This window comes from Emiliania huxleyi, assembly GCF_000372725.1.
Source record: "Emiliania huxleyi CCMP1516 chromosome Unknown EMIHUscaffold_191, whole genome shotgun sequence".
In the NCBI taxonomy this organism is placed as follows: Eukaryota; Haptophyta; order Isochrysidales; family Noelaerhabdaceae; genus Emiliania; species Emiliania huxleyi.
In genome coordinates, this window is record NW_005200680.1 from 110,235 (window position 1) to 137,313 (window position 27,079).

The window sequence follows — 27,079 nt, forward strand, 5'->3', positions numbered from 1 at the left end:
GCCACCTCCTCCCTCGCCGTCTCCTCCCTCACCACCCCCTCCCTCGCCTCCCCCTCCCTCGCCACCTCCTCCCTCGCCGTTTCTCCCCTTGCCGCCTCCTCCCTCGCCGCCTCAAGTAAGCTGTCGCCGCGGAAGCTGGTCGACAGGTGCCTCGCAGCTGCGTATTCTCGTATTATCTTCGAGTAAGGCGTCTCGCAGCTGCGTATTCTTGTATTCTCGTCGATTAGTGTAGGTACTGCGTGGGGGCGGTACGTATTCCCGTATCACGTATCACTAGCTCCGAGTAGAGGGGGCGTCCTTGCAGTTAAGGGGAAACCTGGTACGCGGGGCTAACCCTCGGAGAGTATTCTTTAGCTCCGAGTAGAGGGGGCGTTCCGCAGCTAGGGGGACCCACAGCGCGAGGGAAAAATTCCGCCGCTGGGGGAACCCTGGAGCGCAGAACCAACCCTCGGAGACCCGTGTTATGGCCCTGCGAACGCGCACCCCCCCACGGTCGAGGAAGAGGGTGCGTTCTGCAGTTAAGGGGTAACCCGGTACACGGAACTATCCCTCGGAGACGTGTTATGGCCCTGCGACCGCGCACCCCCGGGGCTAGGGCTCTCTAGCCCGTAACCCAATCCCGATCATCCGGCCCGCTGGGTGCGCTTCTTAGCTCCCCGGCCCTGGATGTGAGGCTGCTAACTGCACTCCAAGTGCTCCAAGGTCCTCCCCGCCCTGCGGTCTTTGTGCAGGGTTCTTTGTAAAATTCTTTGTGGGTGTGGTCGGCGACTAGCCGGGGTCGTCCTCCCGATGGGGGACTAGCACTAGCCGTCTTCCACATGGTACACCCTAGTGCGACGGTGCGTGGAGCACTACACCCTTTATATCTTGCGCGGTCAAAAGAATTTTACAATGACTCCCTCGCACAACACTGTGGGCACGGGACTGGCGCGCACTGGCACTAACACAGGTACACCACAGGAGCCGCCTGAACAACTCCTGCAAGGGCAAAAAAGTAAAAGAATTTGTGGGCCACCTTAGCTCCCCGGCCCTGGTCCCTGGATGTGAGTGAGGCTGCCGACTGCACTCCAAGTGCTCCAAGTGCACCAGAAAGGACACAGCAGACGGCCCCCTCAGGGGCCGTCGTCATCGAACAAGTCGATTTCTGCACGATTTAGCCCTTCCGAGCCGTTATCCTGACCATCGGGAGGAAGGACCGAGAGGAGAGGGGAGCCCCCCCGGAAGCCGGAACGCGAACGGGGGCAAGGAGACCGTGCGGAGGGATCCTGAGTGGCGACGCCGTCGCCGAGTGGGAGTGTGTGTCGTCACGTGTCCATGTCGGGTGTTTACTAGCTCCGAGTAGAGGTTGGGGCGTTCTGCTGCTAGGGCCTAGGGGAAACCCGGAGCGCGGTCGAGCCGCGCGTCGAGCAGGGCCGTGAGCACAGGTCGCCCTTGGCCAGCTCGTCGGGGAGCAAAAGGGCGCTCATGCCGGCAGCGAAAAAGAAAGCGACATATAACTGGCGAGCAAGTTTCTTTTCTCCCCATCTGGTCCGCGTGCAGGTGTGGACCCTGTCCTCCTCCCCCCTCCTTTTTTATGTGAGTTTTACAAAAACCACCCACAACCACACCCACACACACTCCGCGGTTTTTTTCTTCCGCGCGGAGCAAATCGACCTCTCCGAAGCCCCACGGTCTCTTGCGCGCAACTCTGCGCGATGACTGCACTCCTGGTCTCTGCTACGCTCCCAGCGTCACTCCTCCTGCCGCTCGCGCCGCGGGTAGCACCGCGGTTTACCTGCGACATGTCGGTTGGAGCGAAACACTTCCTTTCCGACCTGGCGCCACACCATCGCATGGGCGGTGCGGCTGCCGCCGAGCGTTCACCGCGAGCCTTGGACTGTAGGAGTTCCTGGGGCCGTGCCGCTTCGTGGTCCAAGGAGAAGGCGCGATACTCGAGGCGGTGGGTGCGTTCGAGGAGCTGCGCGTCTCGGAGACACCCAAGGGTGCGCTCGCCACGGTGTCGGTGGGTGACAGCTTCGAGTGCCATGTCCGCCTCAAGGAGGTTGCTTCCGCGTCGTTCGTCAGCAAGGAGAAGCCGGACGGCAAGGCCCTGCACATCGTCAGGCTGCTTGACAAGGAGGGTGGGCCGCTGCTGTCTGCCATCCTGCACGCCGGCCCCGACGGCTATGAGGACGGGGCCGTGAGCTTCTTCGAGCGCCTGCGCGAGAAGTTCGGCGCGACCGTGGATATCACCGACGACCTCGAGGGAGAGGACTAAGCCGCGCGCAACACGGTTGTCAATAGCGTCGGCGGCCCGCAAACACACACACATGCATACACACGCAACACGCACGCACACACACACACACACACATACACATACACACACATACACACACACACACACACACACACACACACACACACACACACACACACACACATCGACACATATGTCGTTAGATGTACGTTGCGGTTGGGAGCACGCGAGCATGGCGAGATGCGCATCATCGAGGCATGAGACACAAAAAGACCGAAACGAGTCGGATGGAACGTGAGAATACGCTCACACGACACTTCGATCTTCGCGTGTTCGACAACCCTTCCCTGACCGCTGACGGGGGGGCTGCACACAAAAACGCGACCAGAGATAGAGAACAGCGGATTGCGAGCTGCATGTGCCGCATTCGCATGCAAGCTCCGGTACTATGCGAGACATGCGAGACGCGGCGAGAACAGTAGCGAGCGAGGCGGGAGCACGAAGGAGTACTCGGCCGCTAAGGAGTACACAGCGCAAACATCGCACGGTAAGCGGCGCGGCGCGCCGTTGTCAGGCCGCCTCGAGCGGCGCCCGGAAGGGCGATGCGTCAAACAGCAGCTTCGCGCCGGCGCCGTCCGACCAAAACGCGAGCTGTGCGCCGACCTCCTCAACCACGCTCTCGGGCAGCTCGACGAGGCACTCGATCTCGAACCAGATCGCCCCCTCCCGGGCGCTGGTGCCCGCCTCCATCTGAGATGTCACCGCGCCGTGATCCTGCAGCAGCTGCGTGACGGTCAGCACGATGCCCGGCTTCTGAGGGCACTCGATCTTCAGCCGCCTCGTCACGGTGGCGTCCTCCGCCCCGCCGCCCGCGCTCTCGAGCGGCACGACCGAGAGCGACGCGCCCCCGGCGACGTGAGCCTCCAGCGTCTTGGAGAGCGTGGCGGCGGCCGACGCCGGCGTCGCCTCGGGCAGCCACAGCGCCATTAGCAAGGAGTAGTGAGAGCCCAGCACAACCTTCTTGCTCGCCGCGATCGAGCCGCCGGCATCGTACACCGCGGCGGTCAGGTCGCGAATGGCTTGGGCACTGTTCAGGCCCGAGGACGTGATCAGCACATTCGGGGTCGACGCAAGATCCATCCTTTGCTTCGCCGGCGGCGGGCCGCCTAGCCCGTGGGACGCAGCGTCAGCGACGCTGCGGATCTTCGGCGGCGATGAGATGCTCCGCGTCGCGGCGGCTAGCAGACGGCCGCCGCGCGAGGGCGCTCGCATCACTCCTCCGGACCGCGCGGCCGTGACATTCTTTTTCTTAGGCTGGCTGCGGTCGCAAAGGCGAGGGCCAAGAGGGCAGCGGGCGACGACGGGAGCTCCGCCGCCACCAGCGCCGAAGCACGCCGACGCGCCAAGGTCTCGTCCGACGCAGCGCGCAAGGCGGCGTTCCACGCCCGCGGCTCGCAATACTTCATCTCGAGCCCCGGCGTCAGATACTCCTACGAGTGGCTCCTCCCCTGGGCCAACCACCCACGCCTTCTCGCGCAGCTGGACACCGTCCGTCGCCGCCGCCCACCGAAGAGAGCGCGTCGGGAGTACTACGGCATGCTCTACCACGGCGCCACGCTCCTGCGCGATCACATCAACACCCCGGACGCGGGGCTCTACGTCGCCTTCCAGATCCTATCCAAGATGGTAACCATCAACCATCTCCGCGAGGGCGGTAAGGAGCGGACCAAGTCGGAGATGCTCGGGCGCGTCCGGATGGTCATGACAGGCGGCCTGGCCAGCGGAAGCAATTGGGACCCGCTCCCGCTCCTTACTGACAAGGCACGGGCGAAGTTCGCCGGTAAGGTCGGTGCGCCAGGGCCAGCAACCAACCCCGACGATGTCGGCGACGTCTATCGTTACAGGTCAGGGGCCCCAGATACGCGAGGAAGATGCGTCATCGGCAAAGCGGGAAGCAAGAAGCGAACCTCGAACGAAAAAGTAGGCCCGAACCACGACAACCGAGCCGTCAAGAGCGTTATTCTCACCCTCGACGACGTGTACGCCGCCTTCCCATCATACAATGCATATTGCACGAACGATTGCCTCAAGAGTGGTGTCGTCGGGTACGTCTCTCCACCCGGCCATTCCAACGGCCAGGCCGCTCGCTTAAGGCTGATTGGCTAGACGAGCGGCCTACCTCCAACGGGGCTGACTGGCACAACGAGGAGAGGTCATCCGGATGTGGCGGGACGCCGCCGGGCACCTGGTTGCTCTCCTCCGCCAGACAGCCCTTCCCGACGGGGACGCCATCACCCTCGCCCAGGGATCTACAACGCTGTCTCAAGGTCCGACAGGTTCGGCACCGGGCACCGCCTCGGTATACAAAATGCGCCTGCGGGCGGACCCTCACAGATCACAGATCACTACACAAGTGGAAAGCACGTCGTCGTCGTCCGTCCATCGTCGGCCCATTCCGTTGACTTCTACCCCCACCCACCGCGGAATGGACACCTCGCAGAAAACCAGTAGCGAGAGCAAGGTGGCCAAGCTGCGTGGCATTGCGGGGATCGCACGGGACGCGAGGGAGACGCTCCGCAAAAGTAGCGAGGCGCGCGGCCACCGCCCAAAGCACCCACCCTTTGCGAGCAGCACACCCGCCTCATCTTCTTGCCCAACTGTTGCCGCAGAAGAGGGATAGTGTTCACGCACTGGGGGGCTGTGCGCAAGTGGCGTTGCTCCTCACGCTGGCGCGCATCGATCCCGACGGCGATGGGGAGCTCGAGGTGAGCGTCGCCACAGCGCTCCCTGCTCCCCTCTCATCTCCCAGCAACCTCGGCTCCATGGACTCGAGCAAGGACCAGCACCAACGCGCGGCCCCTGCCCATGGCCCAGGACAGCGACCTCGATAGTGCACAGCGGCTCGTTGACTCGAGCAAGGACCAGCTCCTCAACACGGGTGTCGTGGCGGCCCTCATCCTCTCGATCATGCGCCCGTTTTGCGTGGGATGTGAGGACACGGTGCTGGCACGTCCATGACGTTCATGACACGTCCTTTAGGTACCCAATGGCGTACGCCGAGGACACCGTGCTCCTCGATATCCATGCGATCTTAGACAGCGACAAGCCGTGGAGGACGTGGGAGGTGGAGGACGTGGCCGACGTGACGTCCTTCCTCGCAGACTTCACCTGCGTCACCCTTTCCGTCCTCTCGGTCATCCTTTCCTCGGTCATGTACACGCAGATGTCCTTTTGGATGCCGTCGCTTGAGGCGCAGCTCTGGTACATTGGGATGTCCGCCACGACAGAGGACATGATCGATGTGTTCAAGGACCTCACCGTAATCTTTGGCCTGCTCACGCTCGGTTGTCAGTGCGCCGTGACCAAGTCGTTCTTGGATCTGATCGCCTTCATCCCGTTCTTGAGCGTTGGCGCGCCGACGCCGTCCGTGGCACTGTCAAACGTCTTCACGATGTAACCACCAGCCCTCTCCTCACCAGGCGCAGCGCTGCTGTATGTGCGGCTAACGCTGACCAAAAAATGCAAAGAGTACCTGCGCACGGAGCTAGACGAGTTCCAAGCCCAGAGCAGCAGCGGCGGCGTTGGGAAGGAGGTCACGGCTGTTGCCACCTGACTACCTTACGCCCACAACGTGACTGGTCGGTGGCGGCAGCTGGGGACATCTCCACATCCTCTCGGGACTCTCGGCGCTCGCAGTCGTGCGCACCCCACTTTCTTATACGCATAGAGAGAGCGGCGGCATGAAGCGCTTGCAACGCACTGCGCCGGGGGGCAGGGGGGGCCCAGTCCGCAGTCAACGTCGGGTGACGGGTCACCAGCCGTGCCAGCCCGGTAGAGGCAAGAGGGTAGACAGCGTCCTAATCTGACTGGTGGATTTTGGGCGCGCTGTCTAGCGTACCCCCTGGGGGGGCTGGCCCGCCCGCCCGGCCCGCGCCGTCGCTACGCATACGCACATGCGAACAAAAATAACGCAACACAACGTGTTTGTTACTCTAATAAAAGATTAGAAGTGCGGTGTCGCCGCTGTGGAGCTAGACGCCGTCCCCAACGCCGACCGCGTGCCCCGCTCTTAGCTCAACCTCATTTCTGCCGCTCTACTTTTTCACATCGGCAGCCTCAGCGTGTACTTTTGAGGGACGCGCATCGGCTCGGAGCGGCCGGTCACCTCGTTCTCGTCCTCGAACTCGATCATGTAGTCGCGCCGGTGGGAGGGGTTCGGGTTGCTCTGCGAGGGCGGCGTGGCGACGTACGCCTTGTAGAAGCAAGTCGTGTCCGGGTAGAGGGCGAGCACGCTCGAGCCGGCCTTAAACTCGTTGTAGTGCGAGTACGCCGTCGGCTCCTATTCCGAAACACCTCGCCACCCCTCGGCGCGCGGCGAGAGGGGGCGCGCTCGCGCTGCGGGCGTGGCGGCGCCGAGGTCGGGAGGGCGATGACGTACTTGGCGGGGACCTACGACCGGGTCATCCCGCACTACAGCCCGCGGATCAAAGGAGTGCAACCACGGGCTCTGCGCGGGCGCCGTGTGCTGCTTCGAGGCGGCCGGAGCCCCCATCAGCCCGCCCTCGTCCCCGGCGTCGACGTCGAGGACGACGTACCTGGCGCGGGCCGGAGACGGCGCTGTCGGGATCGGGGAGGGGGGGGGGGGTGCGTGCGTGCGTGCGTGCGTGCGCACTTTTGCGTGGACGCGTTGTACCTCTGCACTACGGCGAGGATCCACTCGTCCGCCTGAGAGGTGAGGGAAGGGGAAGAGAGGGGGGGGGGAGGGGAGGGGAGGGTGGGTTAGGCGCCCGGGGAGAGGGGGTTAGCCCTTCCCCAGCCACGCCCGCCAGCCACGCCCGCCCTCTCCCTGCCCCGCCCTCCCCCTGCCCAACCCTCTCCCAGCCCAGCCCTGCCGTCAGCCCGGCCCGTCCCCGGCGCGCCTGCCCCTTGAGAGAGGGGGAGAGATGGCTGAGAGAGGGGGAGAGAGGAGGCGCGCCTGCCCCTTGAGCCCCCCGGACATGCGAGCCGCCACCTTTGTCTTCTCCACGAGCACCATGTCTGCCGGCTGCGGGACAGCGCCGCAGAGCGGCCGGTGCGACTCCTGCGGGACACGTGTCGTGGGTGTGTCGTAGGCGTGTCGTGTGCGTGTCGTGGGTGTGTCGTGGACGTGTCGTGGGCGTGTCGTGGGCGTGTCGTGTGCGTGTCGTGGGTGTGTCGTGGACGTGTCGCGGACGGTGTCGCCGGGCGCTGCGGCAGTCCTGGCGCCCCTCGGGTAATCTCGGGTACTCTCGGGTACTCTCGGGTACTCTCGGCAGTCATTGCAAACCTCGCGCGACGCCAGCGGCAACGCTGCGTCGGGGTAGACGTGGGGAGGAGGCACAAACGGCGCCGGAGCGAAGCCTCCGCCTCCGCCGCCGCCGCCGCACGCCGCGAAGGGGTCGAAGCCAAAGGCGCCGCCGAAACTGAGACCCGATGCTTGCTCCTCCTCCTCCTCCTGCTGCTGCTGCTGCTGCTGCTGCTGCTGCTGCTGCTGCGCCCTCCGCTGCTCCTCTGCCTTTGATACCTGCAGAGCGTGGCGTGGACTTGTGGGGGCGCATCTGCAACGTGCACGCCGCCGCTCCCTCCGCCTCCGACGCACCTTGCGGCCTCGGCCGCGGTTCTTCGATCCCGAGCGGTCTCTCGGCGGGGGCGCCGCCGCTCCCAGCGCAGCGTCTGCAGCTTCTCGGACCAGCACTGACGGCTGCCTCTGCCGCTGCCGCGCGAGAGGGGGAGCGGCGGACGGGCCGTCGAGGGCGAGCGAGGCGGCGGCGGAGAGGGCGGGCGCTAGGCCTGGGGGGGTGGGGGGGTGGGGGTGGGGGGTTTGGGATGGTGGGGGGTTGGGGGCGTTTTGGGGGGTGGGGGGGGGTTGGAGGGGAGGAGGGCAGGGGAGGGCGGGGCAGGGCAAGGAGGGGGGGGGGGGGGCGGGGGGGGGGCCGGTGGGAGGGGATCACGGTCTCCCCCAGTCATGCAAGGCGGCGGGCGATGGAGGCGGGGGGGCAGGGGGGGGGGGGGGGATTCCCAGGGGGGGGGGGAGGATGCCGGTGAGCAGGGAGGACGCCGCAGCAGCCGAGCTCGAGCAGGCGGCTTCTGCAGCGGCGGAGAGCGGCGGCGCGTTCGGGGCAGCGGAGTGGACGACGAGCTTTGACGGGTCCTTGAGCTGCCCCTTCGCCTTCAGCTCCTGCGGGGGCCGAGACGGGGGCGTGTGTTGCTCTCCCCTCCCTCCCTCCCTCCCTGCCTGCGTAGGCGCTCCTCGGCAAACTGCTGCAGCTCCCCCTCGCAGTGTGCCAGGTGCTTGCAGATCGAAGCGTGGCTGGCTTCCGCGATGTCCTTCTTCTGCTCGTCGATCTGGAGCAGCTCGCGGTGCAGCTTTCTCGCCTACCACCAGATGACCCGAGGTGACCCGAGGTGACCCGAGGTGACCCGAGATGCCCCGAGGTGCCCCGAGATGCCACCCAACTCGCGGTGACCTTTTGCACAACACACGCGTCAAACCCTCAGCCGGCCGCCATCGCCCCTTCGAGCGTGTGCACCGCGTGTGTGTGGCTGGGCCACCCGCGCGCCTTGTGCAGCAACTCCTCGTCCGGGGCCTGCCCGGACTGGACCGACCGCTTGGCGCGCGCAATGTAGTTCTTGCTCTGCTTCTGCATCTTCTCGTAGAGCTCTTGCGCCTAGGCAGGCGGTGCGGGAGGCTCGAGTCGGGAAATGAGGCAGCGCCAGCCGCGCACGACGGATAACCGCGCGCGTGCCACACGCAGCGCGCGGCGAGGAGGCGCCGCACCTGCGTGTCGAGGTCGCGCAGCTGCTTCAGCGCCGTCTTCAGCTCGGACGGCAAGTCCGTCTCCTCGGTCACGCGGTTGAGGAAATTGTCGAGGTAGGACTGCGCCGGCTCCTCGTTGGCGTCCACCGATCGCTCAACCGGCTGGCGGCGCGGCATTGCCCAGAGCCGAGGCAAAAGAAATCACCGAGGGCGCTGGCTGGGGAGACAGCGACGCCCGAAACGCCAGGACCACGGTCTGCGACACGTGGACTCTTCTGGGGCCGCCCCGGGAGCCGCCAGGGAGCGACATGGCACATGCCGGGGACCACTGGACGTCCTCCAATTAACTGTTTCACTCACCACACACGCACGGGCCCCTCCCCTGGTCCCCTGCTCTGCACTCTCGCATCACATGAGACAGCTCACGTCTTCTTATCCTTCATCCGCGCGGCGAGGGTGCGCTCCACGCTGCCGACCACCGCCGCGCCAAGCAGAAGGACGCCGCCCACGAGCGCGACCGGGTGGCGCGCCTGCAGCGCCTGCAGCGCCAGGACGCACGCCGGCATCGTAAAGAAACAGCAGGCGCCGTTGAGCCCGCCGATTGCTGCGCCGACGGCGCACTGCGCGGGCGTGTGCAGGCCGGCGCGTACGCGCAGGGCGGTGAGCGCAGCGCCGAGCGCGAGGGAGAGCGCGGCGCCCGCGTGCCGTAGCAGCGGTGGCGAAAGCAGCATAAGTGGCCGCGAAAGGTGAAGCAGTCGCGGCGGCAGCGTTGCTTCCCAGGTCTCCGCGCCGAGCGCCAAGAAGACTGCAAAGTAAGAGAGGCTCTGCGCGTGAGAGGACGGCATGCCCGGATCCGAGAGCCGTGCGCCAGCCGGGCGAGCAGCGTTGATGAGCCGCTTGAGCACCTTGCTGAGCAGGGCGTTGCCGATCGCGCCGCACAGGAAGGTGACGGTCGCCGCATCGCGACGGACGAGCAGGACGATGAACGCGGAACCAGAGACCAACCACTTGGTCTCGATGAGGTTCATGCGCGCCGCTGCACGAGGTGGCTGAGCCGGGCTGTCGGCCTGCTTGGGCTGCTGGCGAGTGCAGACGACGCCTCACGTCGGCCCCGTAGGCGCGGTTAGTGGTAGCGGTAGGGGACCCGCGGGTGTGAAGCGGTAGCGGTAATCCGGCCCGCGGGCGGCGGAGGTAGCGGTAACAGGGACGGCCAGCAGCCCTCGGCTGGCTGTCCGTTCCTAGTAGCCCCGACGGTTACAGACGGCCGGCGAGCCTTCGGCCCCCGTGAGCGTCGGCCTCTTGCCGTCAGCGCTTCGCTCGCTCCGCTCGCTGCTGGACCCTACCGTCCGCGGTGCGTGAGCAAATGCCGAGCGGCCGCGGGTCGCCGTCGGGCGGGTCGCAACGTCACGACGGCCGCAGCCGCAGCCGCAGCCGCAGCCGTGATTCGCGGTATGATCGGCGGGGTGATCGGCGCGATGATGGGCGCGATGAGGGACGCGGCGGCCGACGCGGCGGGCGATACGACGACCGGCGGCAGCGCAGCCGCAGCTCATCGCGTGGCCGGCGCAGCGACCGGCACAACGACCGGCAGCATCACAGCCGCAGCTCCAGCCAAGAGCGTCGCCGGCGGCGGCATCGGCGCAACCGGAGCCGGAGCCGGAGCCTGAGCCCCGCGAGGCGTGGCTACGAGCGAGAAGAAGGCGCAGTTGATGATCCACCTCGTGCCGGGTAAGGCAATGACCTCGGCCCGGTTTTGTGGGAAGCCTGGGGTCGCTGCGCCCGAGTTGCACAATTCCGGGAGCATCCCGCCCGTGCGTTGCTTGATTCCCGAGCGGCACAATGGCGGCACGTGGACGCTCAGATCGCTCACGGCGTTCGCAGTCAGCAAGCTCGCGTTGACGACCGGCTTCTCCTCCGACGGCACGCGAATCATGTGTGCGAAGGGTGTGCACTGCGTTCGGGCAAGGCGGCTCAAGAGGAGCGACGGCTACTCGCTTGGCATGCCGTCGCTGCGACTCAATCCTGTGTGCAATCGAACTCGAAGAGACGGGCGAGAACGACGGGCACGAGAGCAAGCCTCTCCCAATATTGCGCCTGGCTGACGAGACGCTCCTCCGGCTGCGGGGACTGCAGCAGGAAGCCACTGATCAGACCGCCGAGGCGCAGCTCGCACGTGAGGCGGAGCAGCTGCGACGGGTTGAGGAGGAGCGCGCTGTGCGGCGCGGCGCAGAGGCGGCACGTGCAGCCGACACGTCGAGCACGGGTCGCAAGCGCACGATTTCGGGCTATCAGGCTGAGTTGCAAGCGCAGCGCAGCCGCCGCGGCTAAGTCTCAGACTCGATCTCGGACCGCAGATCGCTTTCTTTTACTCTCCGGGTTGATTGTTTTCTCTTTTAAAGGGCCTTCGAGGCTTCATACACCAGTTATCCGTCATGCACTCTGCTTTTTTATTCTTTTTCTTTTTTCGGCCCAGGAATATTCTATTTCCTCGCAAACGTGAAGTCGACTAGGCCGGCTGCAGCTATAAGTGACTGAGTGAGTGGGGTCTAGCGGTAGCGGTAAACAGCGGGCGGCCTCTGGCGGTAGCGGTAAAGGCGCAGCGAGGTGTGAACGGTAGCGGTAGTCCTGAATCGCTCTACCGCGCCTACGGGGCCGACTCACGTGCTTCGCTGCCCGAAAAGCTGGTTGGCGTTTTTTTTCCCGACCACGCCTCCCTCGCGGTCGATCGCGCCCCGTCTATCGCCGAGCGGCCGAGGCGTCGTTATCGCGCGGCAGAATGGCGTCGCGCGGCGTGCGCGGCCTCGCGATCGTCTGCGTCGGGTCGGCAGTAATCATTGGCTGGGTGCACCACTGGCAGGTACAGGAGCGACAGGCGCCTGCGGCTCAGCCCATACACCCGACCGTCGGCGTGCAACCCTCTCACCGAGTGCCCGATGCACACAGGCGATGCGCGAGGCCGTTCGGCTGGACAAGCAGAGGCTCGGCAGGTAACATAGTGCTGCTGCCAAGTTTTCTTTCTTCATGAGCGGGCCGTAGCCTGCGCTTCTGTTGTTGCGACAGTCTCCCGTCTGGCGTGCTGTCCATATTTTTGTGCAATACCTTGACACTTCCCAACAGTGCACGCGACAAGAGGAAGTCGCACCTGGTGCCGGTGGGCCGCGCACGTTTCTCTCTTTCTCGGTGTGCGGCTTTATCGCGCACGCGACGCTCCGGCTGCGCGCGCGCTCCTCCGCTCACGCTTCCCCCCGGGCGAGCGACGACACCCTCACAACAGAGAGCGGCCACGGCACGTGCCTCTCCACGCTATCCGCCTCGATGTACGCGCGACTTATCGATAGCAGACCTGATCACGCAGTCAACGCCCGAGGGGCGCTTTCGCAACCCCCCAATCCAACTAGCAACTTTCGCCCCCGCACCCCTCCCTCAATCTCTCAGGCTCCCTCAGACCGACAGGGCGTTGGGATGCGCCGGGTCGAGCTCCGGGAAGCGCGCGCTCGGGGGGAGGAGGATGAGCGCCTCCCGCAGCCACTCGGCGAGCCGCCTCGCTCGGACGTTGGCCATGTCCGGGTCGGCGGCACAGCTTGCACACGCCAGCAGCTCGCGTGGCGGGAAGAGGGGCGCGGCGCGCCGCACGGAGGGCGAGGACTGCTCGAGGAGTAGGCGGAGGTTTCTCCACTCGCGGTAGCGCTTCAGGACGGCCCACTCGCCTACGGACGCAAGCGCGCTGGAGGGTGAGACGGCGGCGAGGGAGGGATGGGAGAACGGCACGCCGCCACCACACAGGGATTTTAATAGTGTTGTGGAGTGCGAGGGAGTTTCGTCGTAACATCTCTTTTTTCTGGGGTCTGTAGATTTCCGTGCAGGCTTTTGACCCCATGCGGCAACACTCGGAGTTGGGCCACGGTGACTGGGTTCGGGAGCAATTTCGGGTTGCTTTGCCGTCACCATTCAGGCGCGTCCTACCATGGCAACGCAAGTCAATGTGTGTGTGTTGTGGTAGGAAGGTGAAGAACAGTCAGGCTCGGACAATTATTATTGCTGGTGTGCGCCGGAGGCGCCGCCCGAAACCGTTAATGAGCGGTCGCTGTGCAATGCTCAAGTCGGCAACCATCCGCTCATCCAAAACCGAAATAATTGATCGGATAATGAACGCTCGTTTCGCCCAACAACCCCCATTAGCTGAGACTCGTCAGAGGCAAGTACTTCGGCCGTCCTCACAGGGCGACCCGAAACCCCTCTGAGGGCTCATCAGCGATGCGCTCTAGGCATTGCAGCGCCGACCCCGGCCTCATTCCTGGGCTCGAGTGCCCAGTCTGCCAGGAGCTCAAAGACTGCGAGCAGCACCAGTGCCGCCACGGCCACCACCGACGAGCTGCAGCGAGAGGCGCACGCGCTCCGCGAAGAGCGCGCCGCCGCCGTGTCGGCTCGGCAGCTGCTCGAGGAGCACCTCGCCTCGCAACGCCTGAGCAGCGCTGCGGCGTTGGAGGCGCTCCAGCGGCAGCGATGCGAGGAGCGTGAGCTGCGCGCAGCGTACGAGGCGCTGTTGAGCTCTTACCGCCAGTCCGAGTCGCTGCGGGCCGTCGCCGAGGCGCGGCGCCACGAGGCGGAGAGGAGGTGCGAGGCGGCGCTGAGCGCGGCAGAGGGGGAGAGGCACGCCCGACTGGCGGCGGAGCAACGCATCGCGGACCGGCGGCCGGCCGCGTCCGTGTGTGGCTCGCCGTCGCCGCCCGCGTCCCCGCTTCGCCCCATGCGGGAGCTGTGCGGGGTCACGATGGAGTCGGCGCCGTGGCCGCCTCCGCCGCGCTCGAGGAGTCACGAGTGCTAGCTTACCCACAAAATAGATAACAGGAATGAGTGAGTATTCTTGATGATACGAAACCACGACGACACACACCAGTCGACTCGCATCGGTTGCCTCCACACACACACACACACACACACACACACACACACACACACACACACACACACACACACACACACACACACACACACACACACACACACACACACACACACGAAGGCGAACAAAAGTCCGGCTCGGACTACGGGGAAAGAAGAAAACCGAGGCCGGTCAAACCGTGCTCATCGTGGACTGCCGAGAGCTCCAGAGCTTCTTCTAATCAGCGGCGGCAATGACGTTCGAAGGGACGGAAGAAGAGAAGCAGGCCGAGATCTCCCGGCTCAAAGAGGAGCTATCATTCGGCAAGGCTCAAGTGTGCGCCATGACGGACAAGGGCCAAGCGAAGGGCGGCGCGCAGAAATTGAAGAAGCTCGAGGAGCATCTCTCCGCGACCGTCTTTGCTCTCAAGGAGCTCGACGAGTCCTGGGTACCTGGGCGGTGGGTGGAGCAGCACATCCACTGGGAGACCAAAAAGGAGCTCCCGGGTGAGGCTGGAAAGAGGGGCTCCAACAGTAAGGAGGCACGATCCTCCGGGAACGACGATGAAAACGATCCAGAAGAGGAGGAGGACGAGGAAGACAAGGAGCGTGCCGACGCGGCCGCGGCCGAGGCGGCAGAAAGAGCGCGTCGGCGGGCGGACCTCGCGCAGAAAGCGCTCCAGGACGCGGAGGCGGCGGCGAGCGCGGGCCTGGGCGAGGCCAAGCGGCTGAAAAAGGAGGCCAAGGAGAGGGAAAAGGCGGAGAGGGCGGCGGCGGCGGCGGTGCGTGATGCGGAGCGCAAGGCCCAGGTCGAGGCTCGGCGCGAGAGAATTGCGCTCGCAAAGGCCGCCGCCGCCGCAGAGGCGAAGGCTGCGGCGGACGCCGCGGCGGCAGAGGCGGCGGCGCGGCTCGCGCGCGACGGGCCCGCGGCGGCGGCGACGCTTCAGCGCGTCTGGCGCGGGGCGGCGGCGCGGCTGGCGGCGGCGCGGCTGGCTGCGGCGCGCAAGGAGGCGGCTCGGCGCGAGGCGGCTCGTGTCGCTGCCGCGCGCGAAGAGGCGGCGCGAGAGCAACGGGCGAGGGAGGCGGCGGCGAGGGAGGCGGCGGCGGCGGAGGCGGCGGCGGCGGAGGCGGCGGAGGCGGCGGCGGCGGAGGCGAGGGCGGCGGCGGCGGCGGAGATCGCGCGGAGGAAGGAGGAGGCTGCGTGTCGGCGCACCGTCTCCGTTCCGGTGTGGGGGCGGTGTGTGGCGGGCAAGTCTTTGAGGCTCGGCTGAGGCTCCTGTGGGTGGTGATCGGTAGGTGAAGCTGGTGGGAGGGCTGATAGGCAAGGGAGGGGAGGCGATCAAGAGTCTGCAGCAGGAGGGGTGCGCCTCCATCTCCGTGGGGAAGCCAAAGGCGGGCGACGAGCTGCAGAGGCTCTCGATCAAGGCGTGCTCCGAGCGCGAGGCGGACGAGTGCGAGGAACTGTCTAGGAACTGTCTAGGAACTGTCTAGGAACTGTCTAGGCATGCTCCGAGCGCGAGGCGGACGAGTGCGAGCGGTGGGTGTGGAGGCGGGTGGACGACTTGCGCGCGGCGGCGGCGACACCGCAACACTGCTCTCGGGCGGAGGAGGAGTGCGCCTTTTCCACGGACCCTTCGGCGAGGCGCCGCCTGTAGGCGAGCGGCAAGGGGTCCGCGGAGGAGGAGGAGATCCACACGCTGCTGCGGCTGCGGCCCCGGAGGAGGGAAGCGGTGGGGGGGAGCTGCGGCGGGAGGTCGGCGAGGAGCGGACCTTTCCGCGAAGCTTCTCGGACCTCTCCCTCCCGTAGGTGGAGGAGCTGCACTTGCTCACCGGCGCGCCGCGAGCCGCGTGCGTGGCTGCTCTGACTGCGAGCGGCGGGACGGTCGATGAGGCGGAGGAGGCGCTGATCTCGCGAGGTGAGATGCAGCCGAGATGCGCCGAGATGCGCCGAGATCAGAGGCGGAGGAGGCGCCCACTCTCCGGCGCGCGGCCCCCCTCTGCGGAGGCTTGCAGACCCTTCCCCCCGACCCCTTCCCCCTGACCCCTTCCCCCTGACCCCTTCCCCCTGACCCCTTCCCCTGACCCCTTCCCCTGACCCCTTCCCCCTGACCCCTTCCCCCTGACCCCTTCCCCCTGACCCCTTCCCCCTGACCCCTTCCCCCTGACCCCTTCCCCCTGACCCCTCCGCCCCAGGCCCCTACCCCGCCCTGACCGAGCCTCCTCGCGGCCTCGACGACGAGATTGCGGCCGAGGGAGAGGAGGGGGCGGTGGGGCGGGCGGTGGCGCTGCTCCGCGCCGACGCACAACGCATCGCCGAGCGAGCGGCGCGAGATAGAGCTGAGATACAGCCGAGGTGTAGCCGAGATATATAGCCGAGATGTAGCCGAGGCATAGCCGAGGCATAGCCGAGGCATAGCCGGGGTGTAGCCGGGGTATAGCCGAGATGTAAGGCCGCCGCATCGAGCGAGCGGCGCGAGGCGACGGCTAAGGCGCCGCACGACTGGAGCCTTCCCCGACCCTTCTCGGAACCTTCCGATAGGCGCGCGGCGACGGCAGCCCGCCGCACGACTTTGAGGAGTGGCAGAAGGCGGCGGCGGCGGCCTGGGCTGGCGACGAGTCCGGAGCCGTGCAGGAAGCTTCTCGGACCCTTCCGGTAGGTGCTCGGCGGCCGGTTCGGGACCACGTTCCCCGCGCTCAACGCCAGGATCAAGGCGAAGCACGGCGCGTTTGGGAAGTTCCTGACGCTGCACGCGCACCGTGTCCTGCCGCGCAGCGCCGCGCCCCCGGGTGCCGCCCCGCCCGACCCCGCCGCGTTCGCGCCTGGCGCGGACCCGGCCAAGGAGCCGGTTGCCAACCCGGTGCTCTCCAGCCCGGTGGTCTCCAGCGGAGCGGGCGGAAAGCACCGGGGAGGAGAGCCGAGGGGGGGCGAGGGAGAAGGGGTGCCGCTGCTGCGCCTCCTCCTCCAGTCGTACGGCGCGGACGCGCGCGGCTGGCCGCAGACCAGGGAGGCGCTGCAGGCCGTGTCCAGCTCGGGGGTGAGCAAGGCCCTCTACGCACTCTCGCAGCGCGGCACCGTCGTCGTCAAAGGTGTGCAGCCGCCGCTCCCCGACCCGCGCCACCACGTCCGAGACGCCTCCCTCTGAGCTCTTCCCGCCGGCGCCGTGTGACGCAGGCAACTGGCTCTTCTGGGACGAGGCGCGTGCCGGCGGCGAGCTCGGGCTAATGAACTCTTGATTAACTCTTAATGAACTCTTAATTAGGCGCGTGCCGCCGGCGAGCTCGGGCTGGGGAAGGCGCGTCCGGAGGCGGCGGCGCGGGAGGCGGCGGCGCGGGAGGCGGCGGCGCGGGAGGCGGCGGCGAGGGAGGCGGCGGCGAGGGAGGCGGCGGCGAGGGAGGCGGCGGCGAGGGAGGCGGCGGCGAGGGAGGCGGCGGCGAGGGCGGCCGTCGCGGCGCGGGAGGCGCAGCTGCGGGAAGAGGCGGCGGCACGCGAGGCTGCCGAGGCGGCGGCGGCGGTGGCGCGCGCCGAGGCGATGGCGAGGCTGGTCAAGGAGAGGCAGGCCACGGAGCTGCAGGCCCAGCTGGCTGCACAGGAGCCGCCGCCGCTGCCGCCGCCGCTGCCTCCGCCTCCGCCCTACTCGCCCTTCTCCGGCTCTCCCTTCTCCAGCGCCAGCCCGTACCCAGTCTCGCCGGCGCCGGCCCGCGCGCCTCCAGTCGCCCCGCCCCGCCCGGCCGCCGCCGCCCCGCCGGCCGGCCGGCCGCCCGCCGCCCCGGCCGCAGAGACGCTTCCGCAAAAGGTTGAGCGGATCCGGGCGGCCCTCTCCCTCCCCCCGGGCGGCGGGCTGGTCAAGCTGGTGCGCGACGCCCACGCGGCCCTCGGCATCGAGCCGACCGCTGGCTTGGTGCAGCAGGCGGACTTCCTCCTCGTCCAGATCTTTGGAGAGGCGTGACGGAGGGGGGCAGGCTCCCCGCCTCCTTCCCTAGGGGCCCTCCGGGGCCCGCTTACATGAAGAGTACCGCAGAACGCCCGCCACCCGACCCCCGACCGCGTGTCGGCGCTTGGCATGTACGACTCACAAACGGTACAGTGACATCCGGGAGGCGGCGGGCGGACTGGAGGAGTACGATTACAATTACGGTTCGGTGTGCATGAGGGCTTTTCTGTCCGGGGGGTGGGGGTGGGGGGCGGGCTTTTGCCGGTTGGAGTCTGGAGACTCACAGAGGCTGGAGCGTCCGCTTGTGACGCCTTGTCGCGATGCAAGTGCCACGAAGCGCTATTTCCTGCTCTCTCAGCTCACCACCTCGCCTTCTCTGTCGCCCTTCTGGCCCAGGCCCATCAGTAGCACGTCTGAGCCGTCCCAGACCGCACTTACCTTGGGTCTGCAAGCTCACACCGGGGCTCGTGATGGCTGATGCCGCACGCAGAGGGCTCGAGATTGTCTCTGGTGGGGGACCCCCCAACCGAGGCGATTGCGAGGGCATTCCGAGGAGAAGCTGCCACCGAGTTAGCGCAGACAGCGAGAAACGTCACGCCGGATACCCCACGCCTGTACCATGTACATTGCTGCAGTCGTCGTCTCAACGGCCCCGACTACGCCCCGGCTTTGAGCAATAGCCGCAAACAACGCTTCATGGCACTATCTTGCAAGTTGCATCGCGACAAGGTCACACGCGGACGCTCCAGCCTCTCAGCTCACCACCTCGCCTTCTCTGTCGCCCTCCTGGCCCAGGCCCATCAGTAGCACGCCTGAGCCGTCCCAGACCGCACTTATCTTGGGTCTGCAAGCTCACACCGGGGCTCGTGATGGCTGATGCCGCACGCAGAGGGCTCGAGATTGTCTCTGGTGGGGGACCCCCCAACCGAGGCGATTGCGAGGGCATTCCGAGGAGAAGCTGCCACCGAGTTAGCGCAGACAGCGAGAAACGTCACGCCGGATACCCCACGCCTGTACCTGTACATTGCTGCGTCGTCGTCTCAACAGTCCCGACTACGCCCCGGCGGGGATGGATTTGCGACGCAAAAACGCGAAGATCGATGTACGTCCAAGCCTCTCTCACAAAAGAATTGAAACAACGGAACTCTCTCTCACAGCACAAAAGAATTTATCGCCTCCAGATCGGATCCATGCTTTCTGGACAGGGTGGCCCGCCACAACGACCCCTGGAATTGCAACTCGCCGCTTTCCTCCCACTGTGATCCTTTGTGAGCTCTGTGTCTTGGTTTGCCAACAACATACCAAAACAAAGAATTTAACAACATCAAGTCCAATAATTCAACTGAAAACAAATCTCTCTGCCCAGTCCGGGGGTGCGTCGAACCTTCCATCACCCTGTCGGAAGCGGCGTGCCGGTGGAGGCACGTCCGGGTTTTGGAATATATTACTTGATTGCCGTCCGTCCTCCGTCTTAACTCTATTAGTCGCTTAGGCGGCTCCGGAGTCCGGTGGTGTGCCTGTGTTAGTACCACCCGGTGTGTTAGTGCCAGTCCGCGCCTGCCTGTGTCGAGCTGCTGTGAGAGAAGATGAGAGAGAGTTTTCGAAATCGAGAACAAGTAAAAGAATTCCGGGCAGCGGCAGCGAGGAGGCAGCTGAGCTCCAGCACGCGTCGGCTCCGCCCACAAGACGTGGGAAGGAAGGAGCATGAAAGAGCCCACAAGTGCATGCAGATGTGCCGTCCAAAGTCAGCGTCCAAAGAGGCCATCGTGATGGAACATGTTCTCGAGATGGCCTTTGAGCCAATTCCCGACAGTTGGGTGAGCAGGTTGTGGCGGTTGCGGTTGCGGAGGTTGAGGTGGCGGGAGGGCGGGGGGGGACGGAGGCGGCGCCGGCGAAATCTCGCAGGTTGCCCCCTCGTAAATCGCGCCGCACTTGCAGCAGGCTGAGAGCAACGCAGCGCGTCTGTACGCGAATGCAGACAAACCCTCGTGCTTCTTCATCCCCTCGTACAAAAATTCGTATAAATTAGGGATGTTGCTCAGTGGGCCCGAAAAGGCGTGGAAAGGGTTGTCCGCTGGTATTCCAAACATGTTTGCCCTGGTGACGTTCTTCCAGTACGTGTAGGTCATGATGACTTCCCACATTTGTAGTCGGAGGCAAAAATAAAGGGTCGGCATGTTGCAGGTCCAATCTTCCGGCACCGGGAAAAGGTCGAGCTCCCCTTTCTCCTCGATTTCGGTCAGCTGGACCCCAAACTTAGGGTCCTTGTAATATTCAACGTCTAGATCCACTGTGCTCAGCGGACACTCGAGAGGGAGAGGCAAGCCAAAAATGTAGCCAATCATTGCCTCTACGTCTGTGTTTTCCTCCCAGACTCCTCCCTGCAAAAGTCCGCCACAGAACTGGCGCGGTGAGGGTTCTTGGATAGCAAGGGAGTTTCGTGTGAGCTTGTCCATTTCGCTCCAATCGCCGCCAACCTCAGTCGGAATCGCTTTGAGCTGCATCCGAGTGCGATGTTCTGGATCCGTATCGAACTGCTTCTCAATAACGCACATGAATTTGGCAAAGCTCGAACTCGTCACGGATGCGCACTCTCTGTCGATACCAGCCTTGCACGTCGCTGTCAAGGCGTCTGCCGCATTGATTGGCAGATCGCGCGAATGCGTCAAGTCTCCCGATAAGTCAGGGAGCTCGAGCGGCACACCAAAGACGGTCCACTTTTCTGGCAGGTCCTGCACCTGCGCTCGAGATGGAAGGGCCCGGACTAGTGTCCAGCATAGGCCACCAAGGCAAAGCGCGGCGATGCTGACAGGCCACGCCAAATGGCGTCGCAGCGGAGATGCTGCCCCGGTGGTAGGGAGCATGTTGCCGTGAGTTGCGCGGCCTTCGCCGACGGCCGATAGTTTTCTTCGAGGTTCACGTCTGAAGCAAGCCCTGATGCAAGATTTTTGCCGTGCCGGCCCATGCCTAGACCGCTAACTCGAGCGAGCCCAGGCAGCGCCGGGACGCTCCTCTCCACCGTGATGCTCACCTCGCCATCATCGTCACCACGACGTGTCAGCTACGTCCCGTCAGCTAGCTGCGGACGGGCGTCGCCCGCGACACATGCGCACGTAGCCCGACAACACTCAAACGCTCTGCACTCAAACGCTCTGCGGGCGGCTCCAACTGTCAATGTCGTCTCGCATTACCGGTATACGCGGGCCTGGCTGCTCTACTGTAGGTGGGTCGCGTCCCCCGATGCGGGCGCAGCTGCGCGAGAACATCCAGTACGTGATGGCCGGGCTGCGGTCTGCAGCTGCGCAGGCGCGCAGCCAGGCCGGGTCCAAAATGGGGGTCGAATACTCGCTGCCCCCGGAGAGGGACGACGGGTATCGACGCGGCCCCAGCAAGGTGTACGCCACAGTTCCCCAGGGGACCGTGGCGACGACCGTCGCCTCGGACTGGCTCGCGAACGAGCTGGCCGAGCACGGAGAGATCGATGCGGCATACCGCGACCGCATAGTCATGCACCTGATGACGGCCGCCGGCGCCTCGGCGCCGGCCGACGCCGTGTTCAGGTTCACGGCTGGCGACGCGATGCAGACCGAGGACGACGACGAGGACGCTGACCGCTCCGAGGATTATTCCGACGACGGGAGGGCGTCCGACTTGTAGCTGGCCTCACCCATATCTTACCCTCTGCCCCCCCCTCCTGCTACCCCCCAGGCTAGATGGTCACAGATAGCCCCACACAGCCCCTTACCCCTTCACCCTCGCCTCGCTGGTGTTTCTGAACACGTAGACGACCACGCTGTGGGGGTTGTGTTATAGGAGTAGGAGTGGGGTGCAGGTTGCTCACCCACGGCACCGGGCCGGTGCTTGCACTTTGAATGCCGTGGGGCTCCTGCCCGTGTCCCGGGCGTGGAGATGCGAGGGTCGCCCCCCCTTGCCCCACCACTTTGTGTGTGTGGAGACGTTTACCTTACCTTACCTTACCTTCCATCATCTCACCCTCCATACCCTCTATCGTACTACACGGCGGCGCGGCCTCCTCCCTCAAGGCCTTGTGTATGAACTCCACTCTCTCTGACGTCCTCTACGTAACTCTCTCACGACTCACTCGAGAGTATCCCACGCGCTCAATCTCCCTGCGGTATCGGCGGTGACGCGACGACTGGCGCCGAGGCGCAGCGGCGGGCAGCCACCTCGCTAAAGTCCTCCCGTCCCGCCTCCGCGTCGTGCTGCGGCGAGGCGGCTGCTCCAAGCGAGAGCGCGGCGCCGTGAGCTCGCATGTCGCCTTCGGTGACGCGTGGCTGGCCCTCGAGGGTGAGCGAGATCTCGCGAGGCGAGCGGCGGGCCGACGGGGCGGAGAGCTGGCGGCGGGCGGGCGAGCGGGTGAGGCGGCGGCGGCAGGCGCGCTGCACCGCGGGGTGGCAGAGGAGGAAGAGGGCGATGGAGAGGAGGGAGACGACGAGGAGGGGGAGGGCCGACTGCGTCGAGGCGGAGAGCGGGATCGGGACGAGGACGTCGAAGAAGCCGCCTCCGGTGATGAGCACGTGGAGTTGATTACCTCTTAATTAACAGTTAATTAACAGTTAATTAACAGCTAATTAAGAAGCCGCCTCCGGTGATGAGCACGTGGAAGATCTGCTTGCACGTGAAGTCGCGCAGCACGGGCGTGGCGTCGTTGGGGTCCGCCATCCGCAGCAGCAGCAGGCCTGTGGGGAGGTGTCTAGGGCATGTCTGGCAGTGTCTAGGGAGTGTCTAGGCGGCAGCGGAGCCTGTCGAGGTAGCCCCGATCGAGACGCCGAACTCGACGAGGGCGCGCTCGGCCCAGTGGTCGGGCAGCAGGCGCGGCGCGATGAGCCAAAAGGAGAGCACGCCCCACACCAGCCCGGCTGGGGGAGGGAGGGGGGGGGGGGGGGAAGTGGGCCCGAGGCAGCGGAGGGGCAGACCCGAATCTCGGCTCGATCTCGACTCGATCTCGGCTCGATCTCGGCTGTGGCTCGCCAGCACAGACGAGCGCGAAGGGCGCCCACGTCTCCGCGATGATGCTGAAGAAGGGCCCGAGCCCCGTCACGCCAGGGGGGAGGCCTATGGGGGGAGATGTGTGGGGAGAGATGAGGAGATCTCGGGAGATCGAGCCCCGTCACGCCAGGGGGGAGGCCAGATCGTCCGAGCCGCGCGATGGCGGTGGTGATGAGGAGGTCCTGCGCCTTTGGGGAGAGAGATGGGGAGACGTGAGGAGATGTCGGGAGATGGCGGCGGGGATGAGGAGGCCGTGCGCCGTGTTTGAGACGCGGACGATCGTCTCGCGGTCAATGAAGGACTTGCCGGAGCGGTGGTCGGTGAAGTGCGAGTCGACGACGGACTGGAGCGCGAGACTGACTCAGGCACGGGGACAGGTGTGAGGGGGAAGGGTGGCGAGAAGGCTGGCGGGGTGGTGGGTCAGGCGCGGGCCCGGCGATGAGGCAGAAGAGGAAGAGCGGCAGGACGGAGAGCAGGTTGGACCGCTCGAGGAACGAGCCTGCGAGATGTGGGGAGATGTGGGGGAGATGTGGGGGAGATGTGGGGGAGATATGGGGGAGATGTGGGGGAGATGCTCGAGGAACGAGGTTGCGGAAGCAAGGAGAGGAGACACGTGAGCAGCAAGAAGGGGCTGGGAGCAACTTGGCGCGCGATCTCTCTCTACTCAGAGAGAGAGAGAGAGAGGGCGAGAGGGCGACAGAGAGGGCGAGAGAGAGAGAGAGAGAGAGAGAGAGAGAGAGAGAGAGAGAGAGAGAGAGAGAGAGAGAGGGAGAGAGAGAGGGAGGGAGAGAGGGAGGGAGAGAGAGAGAGGCAGGGAGAGAGGCAGAGAGAGGGAGAGAGAGAGAGCCGAGCCTGCGGGGAAGGCGAGCTCGAGTAGCACGATCGGGACGCGCAGCAAGTAGCCGCAAAACATCACCAGCATCACGAGGCAGATGTGAAACATCAGCGAGTCCAGCGACTCGACGGACACCGTCTGCTCGGCGGCAGGAAGCCGTGCCCGCCGGTGCGGAGCGTAGTGGTCGCTCTCCGGCGCCAACGCGACGAGCTCGGTCATCGACGCGCGCGCGCGCCGCAGCAGCCCCGCCCTCCGGCCAGGCGTGCCTGCGCTGCCTCTCTCTTCGGCGCGGCTCGAGGAGTTTGGGCGGTGCGGCGGCGCGACGACGTGCAGCGAGTTCGCCAGCGGCGCGACGTTGACGAGGACGGCGCCCGCGACGACGCCGACGAACATGCCGAGGATGGCTGCCGCGAGGGAGAGGTCGAAGCCATCCGGGTAGTGGCCGACGTCGACGAAGAGGTCCTAAAAAATAAAAATTATCATATATATATATTATTGTTATTTTATACAATAGTACTATTAGAAGAGGTCCTTCATGGCGTAGGCGACGACGGGGCCGCCGGCGTACCTGCTCACTCCAGCAGGTGTGAAGAAGCGCTGCTCGCAGCAGGAGGCGGGTACGGGACCGCCCCCGCGTGCCCGTACGGCATCACCGCGGCGAAGGAGGGGGGTAGGGAGGCGCCGTACGAGGCGGTGAGTGCCGCCGAGACGGCGTACTGGCCAAAGACGACGAGGACGCCGTAGATGAGGTGCTCCTAATAATAATATATAATAACAGATGATAATGATGTATGATAATGTAGGACGCCGTAGATGAGGTGCTCCTAAAAGAAGATATAATAACAGATGATAATGATGTATGATAATGTAGGACGCCGTAGATGAGGTGCTCCTAAAAGAAGATATAATAACAGATGATAATGATGTATGATAATGTAGGACGCCGTAGATGAGGTGCTCCCGGCGAGGCGAGGAGAGGACGTCAGCGAGGCGTGGGACGGAGGTGCCTATTCACAGCCCGAGGTGTGAAGAGACGCTGTTCACAGCGAGGCGGCGAGGCGTGGGGCGGAGGTGCCGAGGAAGAGGCAGCAGAAGACGACGTTGGTGCAAAAGCCAGGGAGGACGTCCCATCCGACGGAGAACCAGTCCTCCATGAGGGAGGTGCCTAATTACGAATTCTTAATCCTTTAACTATTAATCACCGAGAACCAGTCCTCCATGAGGGAGGTGCCCGGAGGGGCGACCAAGTCGACGCAGGCAAAGAAGACCCAGCCGACGAAGCCGCCCAGCACCGAGGCGGGGAGGTGGAGCGCCTGCAGACATATGTCTCGGACTTGTCGCGGACGTGTCCCGGACAGCTCCCGAGGCAAGGAGGTGGAGCGCCCTCAGCACGCGCGAGGTGCGGCGCAGCTGGTGGCCGGCGAGCATGAGCAGGCAGAGGAAGCACGCCGACGTCACCACCACGTTGTCCATCTTTGAGCGAAGCGACTTGCGCGCGTACTCGAGCGTCACGTTGCTTCCGCCGGCAGAGACGGAGTCTGTCGCGAGGAGGAGAGCCTCGAGGAGGAGGACGGAGCCGACGAGCGAGCAGAAGACGGCGGTGCACAGCCCGCACCGCAGCGCCCGCCGCAGGTTCTTGCCGTGCCGCGACTGCGGGAGAACTTCAGAGCGCTCTGGCGAGGTCGGCAGCGGCGGGCGGTCGAGGTCCGGCAAAGGCGACTCGTCAGCAAAGGTGACGCCGCGCGAGCCCAGCGCCGGCTCGCCGCGCTCGTCGGATGCGTCCGGCCAGGTGGATGCGCCGTCGAAACTGGGCGGGAAGGGATCGGCGAGCGGATCGTCCTTCCAAGACCCTTGCTCTGCAGGACGGGAATCGCCACTCCGCCCCGCCACCCCGCCGCTCGTCCCCTCCAGAGTCATGTAAGGGGACGAGCTCCGATCGCGATCGGAACCCTCCCAAATTCGGGCGGCGATCGTCGTAGTTTCAGCCTGGGCCCTTGCGATGGCGGGCGAAGCGAGCCAGGCACAAGCTTTCGGCGCTGTGGCAGGATTCGGGTTCTAGCCGATGGAGGGCGGCAAAAGATACACCACTGTCAAGTCCGAGCCTGACTGTTGTTCATCTTTCTACATACATACACCACTGGTCTCCCCGCTTTCCCCCCCCAAGAGTAAAAGAATACTCCATCCTTTTTCGGGGGCACAAGTGACAAGAATCAAGATCAAGAAAACCGCACATCATGTTGGGTTCCAACGCTGGAACCTGGGTACCTGAGAGAGAGAGACCTGTGTGGGCAGAAAAATAAAAACAGAAACAAGGACCATGTCCATGTACTAGTAGTATAATAGTAGAGGATTATAAAAATCGGGCGGTTGCGAGCTAGTACACTCGGCCGCTTGGTTTTGCTATGCCGGGCAAGAAGGGATGGCAGTTGTGGCACCATTTCAGAGGTTGGTTGGTAGTTGTAGCTGACCACAGGTTGGTGTTGCCACGCATCGATGCAGCCGGAGCAGCCGTTAATCGCGCCGACGTTGATGGGGAGAGGCGGAGACACGGCGCTGGGAATGGAGCAGCGGTCGCCGGAGCAGCGGCCGCCGCCTGCTGCCTCGCCGAGAGCAGCGGTACAGGTGGTGCTGCTGCAGCCCCTACTGGCGGCGGCGAGCGTGCCTTTGTACGCCGGACCCATTCAGTGGATGGGGCAGTTGGCAGGCCCGATCAGCGGTTTCGTTGGAGGAGGCACTCTTCCTTTGTCTCGTGCAGTCGGCATTGGTCGGCCCGATGGCGGTGGCCGTGGTGGTGGAGTCGGGCCGGTGCGAGCGAGGAAGACAAAGCGGATGGACCGCCGGCTGACGCACTGGCAGTGCAGCTACTGCCGACGCGAGACGCCCAATGATTCACGATCAACGAAGTGCGGTCACTGTGGTGAAGCAAAGGCGCAGTTGCGGGATGCCGACGCCAATGGACGGGAGGCGGCGCGGCGTGCTCAACGTGCCAAGGAGTACCAGGGCAGGTCGCTGAACGCACTGGGCGTTGGGACGGCCTCTGTGCCGCGAGCGGCGCAGGGAGTGTTCGAGCGGACGCGCGCAGACGCGTTGGTGCGGTGGGAGACAGAGCAGCTTGAGCAGTACACTGGCGCGGCTTCTTACCTTCGACGGGAGGACTGCGTGCTGGGGGTGATCGAGTCGTTCTTCATTGTGCAAACGGGCGCGCGCGTGAGCGTGATTGACGAGTGCAAGCGTTCGTGCATCACCGAGACGGATGTTGCCCGCCTTTTCAACGCAGTCGGGCGGCGTGTGGCTACGGGTGTTCCGGGCGAGGACACCTTCCCGATGGGCGGCTACTTCAATGAGTTCCGACGCGAGGGTGTGAGCGTGGAGCTGGTGCGTGAGCTGCGGACGGTGGTCACAGGCGC

General features: G+C 65.2%; 9 protein-coding genes across 9 annotated transcripts; 4 read left to right on the plus strand and 5 right to left on the minus strand.

Annotated features, from left to right (window-relative positions):
- Positions 1 to 1,464: 1,464 nt before the first annotated feature.
- EMIHUDRAFT_233398 (hypothetical protein) lies at positions 1,465 to 2,257 on the plus strand (the record flags this gene model as incomplete). Its single annotated transcript, XM_005782215.1, has 2 exons — positions 1,465 to 1,527; positions 1,883 to 2,257. The coding sequence occupies 2 exons, from the start codon at positions 1,465 to 1,467 to the stop codon at positions 2,255 to 2,257; spliced, it is 438 nt and encodes a 145-aa protein (XP_005782272.1).
- Positions 2,258 to 2,519: 262 nt separating this feature from the next.
- Positions 2,520 to 3,508, minus strand: EMIHUDRAFT_365648 (hypothetical protein). The gene has a single exon (XM_005782216.1). The coding sequence runs from the start codon at positions 3,377 to 3,379 to the stop codon at positions 2,810 to 2,812; it is 570 nt and encodes a 189-aa protein (XP_005782273.1). The 5' UTR covers positions 3,380 to 3,508; the 3' UTR covers positions 2,520 to 2,809.
- Positions 3,509 to 6,203: 2,695 nt separating this feature from the next.
- Positions 6,204 to 7,633, minus strand: EMIHUDRAFT_442648 (hypothetical protein). The gene is made up of 5 exons (XM_005782217.1): positions 7,545 to 7,633; positions 7,215 to 7,319; positions 6,912 to 6,964; positions 6,711 to 6,834; positions 6,204 to 6,578 (listed from the first exon to the last, which is right to left on the minus strand). Exons 2-5 carry the CDS (start codon positions 7,272 to 7,274, stop codon positions 6,342 to 6,344), a joined length of 474 nt encoding a protein of 157 aa, XP_005782274.1. The 5' UTR covers positions 7,275 to 7,319; positions 7,545 to 7,633; the 3' UTR covers positions 6,204 to 6,341.
- A 1,803-nt stretch (positions 7,634 to 9,436) lies between these two features.
- Positions 9,437 to 10,042, minus strand: EMIHUDRAFT_233403 (hypothetical protein; the record flags this gene model as incomplete). Its single annotated transcript, XM_005782218.1, has 1 exon — positions 9,437 to 10,042. One exon carries the CDS (start codon positions 10,040 to 10,042, stop codon positions 9,437 to 9,439), a length of 606 nt encoding a protein of 201 aa, XP_005782275.1.
- A 3,063-nt stretch (positions 10,043 to 13,105) lies between these two features.
- On the plus strand, positions 13,106 to 13,839 carry EMIHUDRAFT_233408 (hypothetical protein; the record flags this gene model as incomplete). Its single annotated transcript, XM_005782219.1, has 2 exons — positions 13,106 to 13,169; positions 13,280 to 13,839. The coding sequence occupies 2 exons, from the start codon at positions 13,106 to 13,108 to the stop codon at positions 13,837 to 13,839; spliced, it is 624 nt and encodes a 207-aa protein (XP_005782276.1).
- Positions 13,840 to 14,149: 310 nt separating this feature from the next.
- On the plus strand, positions 14,150 to 18,143 carry EMIHUDRAFT_468476 (hypothetical protein; the record flags this gene model as incomplete). The annotated part of the gene is made up of 7 exons (XM_005782220.1): positions 14,150 to 15,121; positions 15,398 to 15,436; positions 15,551 to 15,625; positions 15,703 to 15,777; positions 16,435 to 16,521; positions 16,553 to 17,017; positions 17,156 to 18,143. The coding sequence occupies 7 exons, from the start codon at positions 14,150 to 14,152 to the stop codon at positions 17,840 to 17,842; spliced, it is 2,400 nt and encodes a 799-aa protein (XP_005782277.1). The 3' UTR covers positions 17,843 to 18,143.
- Positions 18,144 to 21,067: 2,924 nt separating this feature from the next.
- EMIHUDRAFT_113527 (hypothetical protein) lies at positions 21,068 to 21,484 on the plus strand (the record flags this gene model as incomplete). The annotated part of the gene is made up of 1 exon (XM_005782221.1): positions 21,068 to 21,484. The coding sequence occupies one exon, from the start codon at positions 21,068 to 21,070 to the stop codon at positions 21,482 to 21,484; it is 417 nt and encodes a 138-aa protein (XP_005782278.1).
- Positions 21,485 to 21,948: 464 nt separating this feature from the next.
- On the minus strand, positions 21,949 to 24,065 carry EMIHUDRAFT_233412 (hypothetical protein; the record flags this gene model as incomplete). The annotated part of the gene is made up of 5 exons (XM_005782222.1): positions 21,949 to 22,128; positions 22,448 to 22,527; positions 22,826 to 22,863; positions 23,050 to 23,180; positions 23,718 to 24,065. 5 exons carry the CDS (start codon positions 24,063 to 24,065, stop codon positions 21,949 to 21,951), a joined length of 777 nt encoding a protein of 258 aa, XP_005782279.1.
- A 126-nt stretch (positions 24,066 to 24,191) lies between these two features.
- Positions 24,192 to 25,589, minus strand: EMIHUDRAFT_233413 (hypothetical protein; the record flags this gene model as incomplete). The annotated part of the gene is made up of 4 exons (XM_005782223.1): positions 24,192 to 24,240; positions 24,318 to 24,427; positions 24,875 to 24,985; positions 25,065 to 25,589. 4 exons carry the CDS (start codon positions 25,587 to 25,589, stop codon positions 24,192 to 24,194), a joined length of 795 nt encoding a protein of 264 aa, XP_005782280.1.
- Positions 25,590 to 27,079: the final 1,490 nt, after the last annotated feature.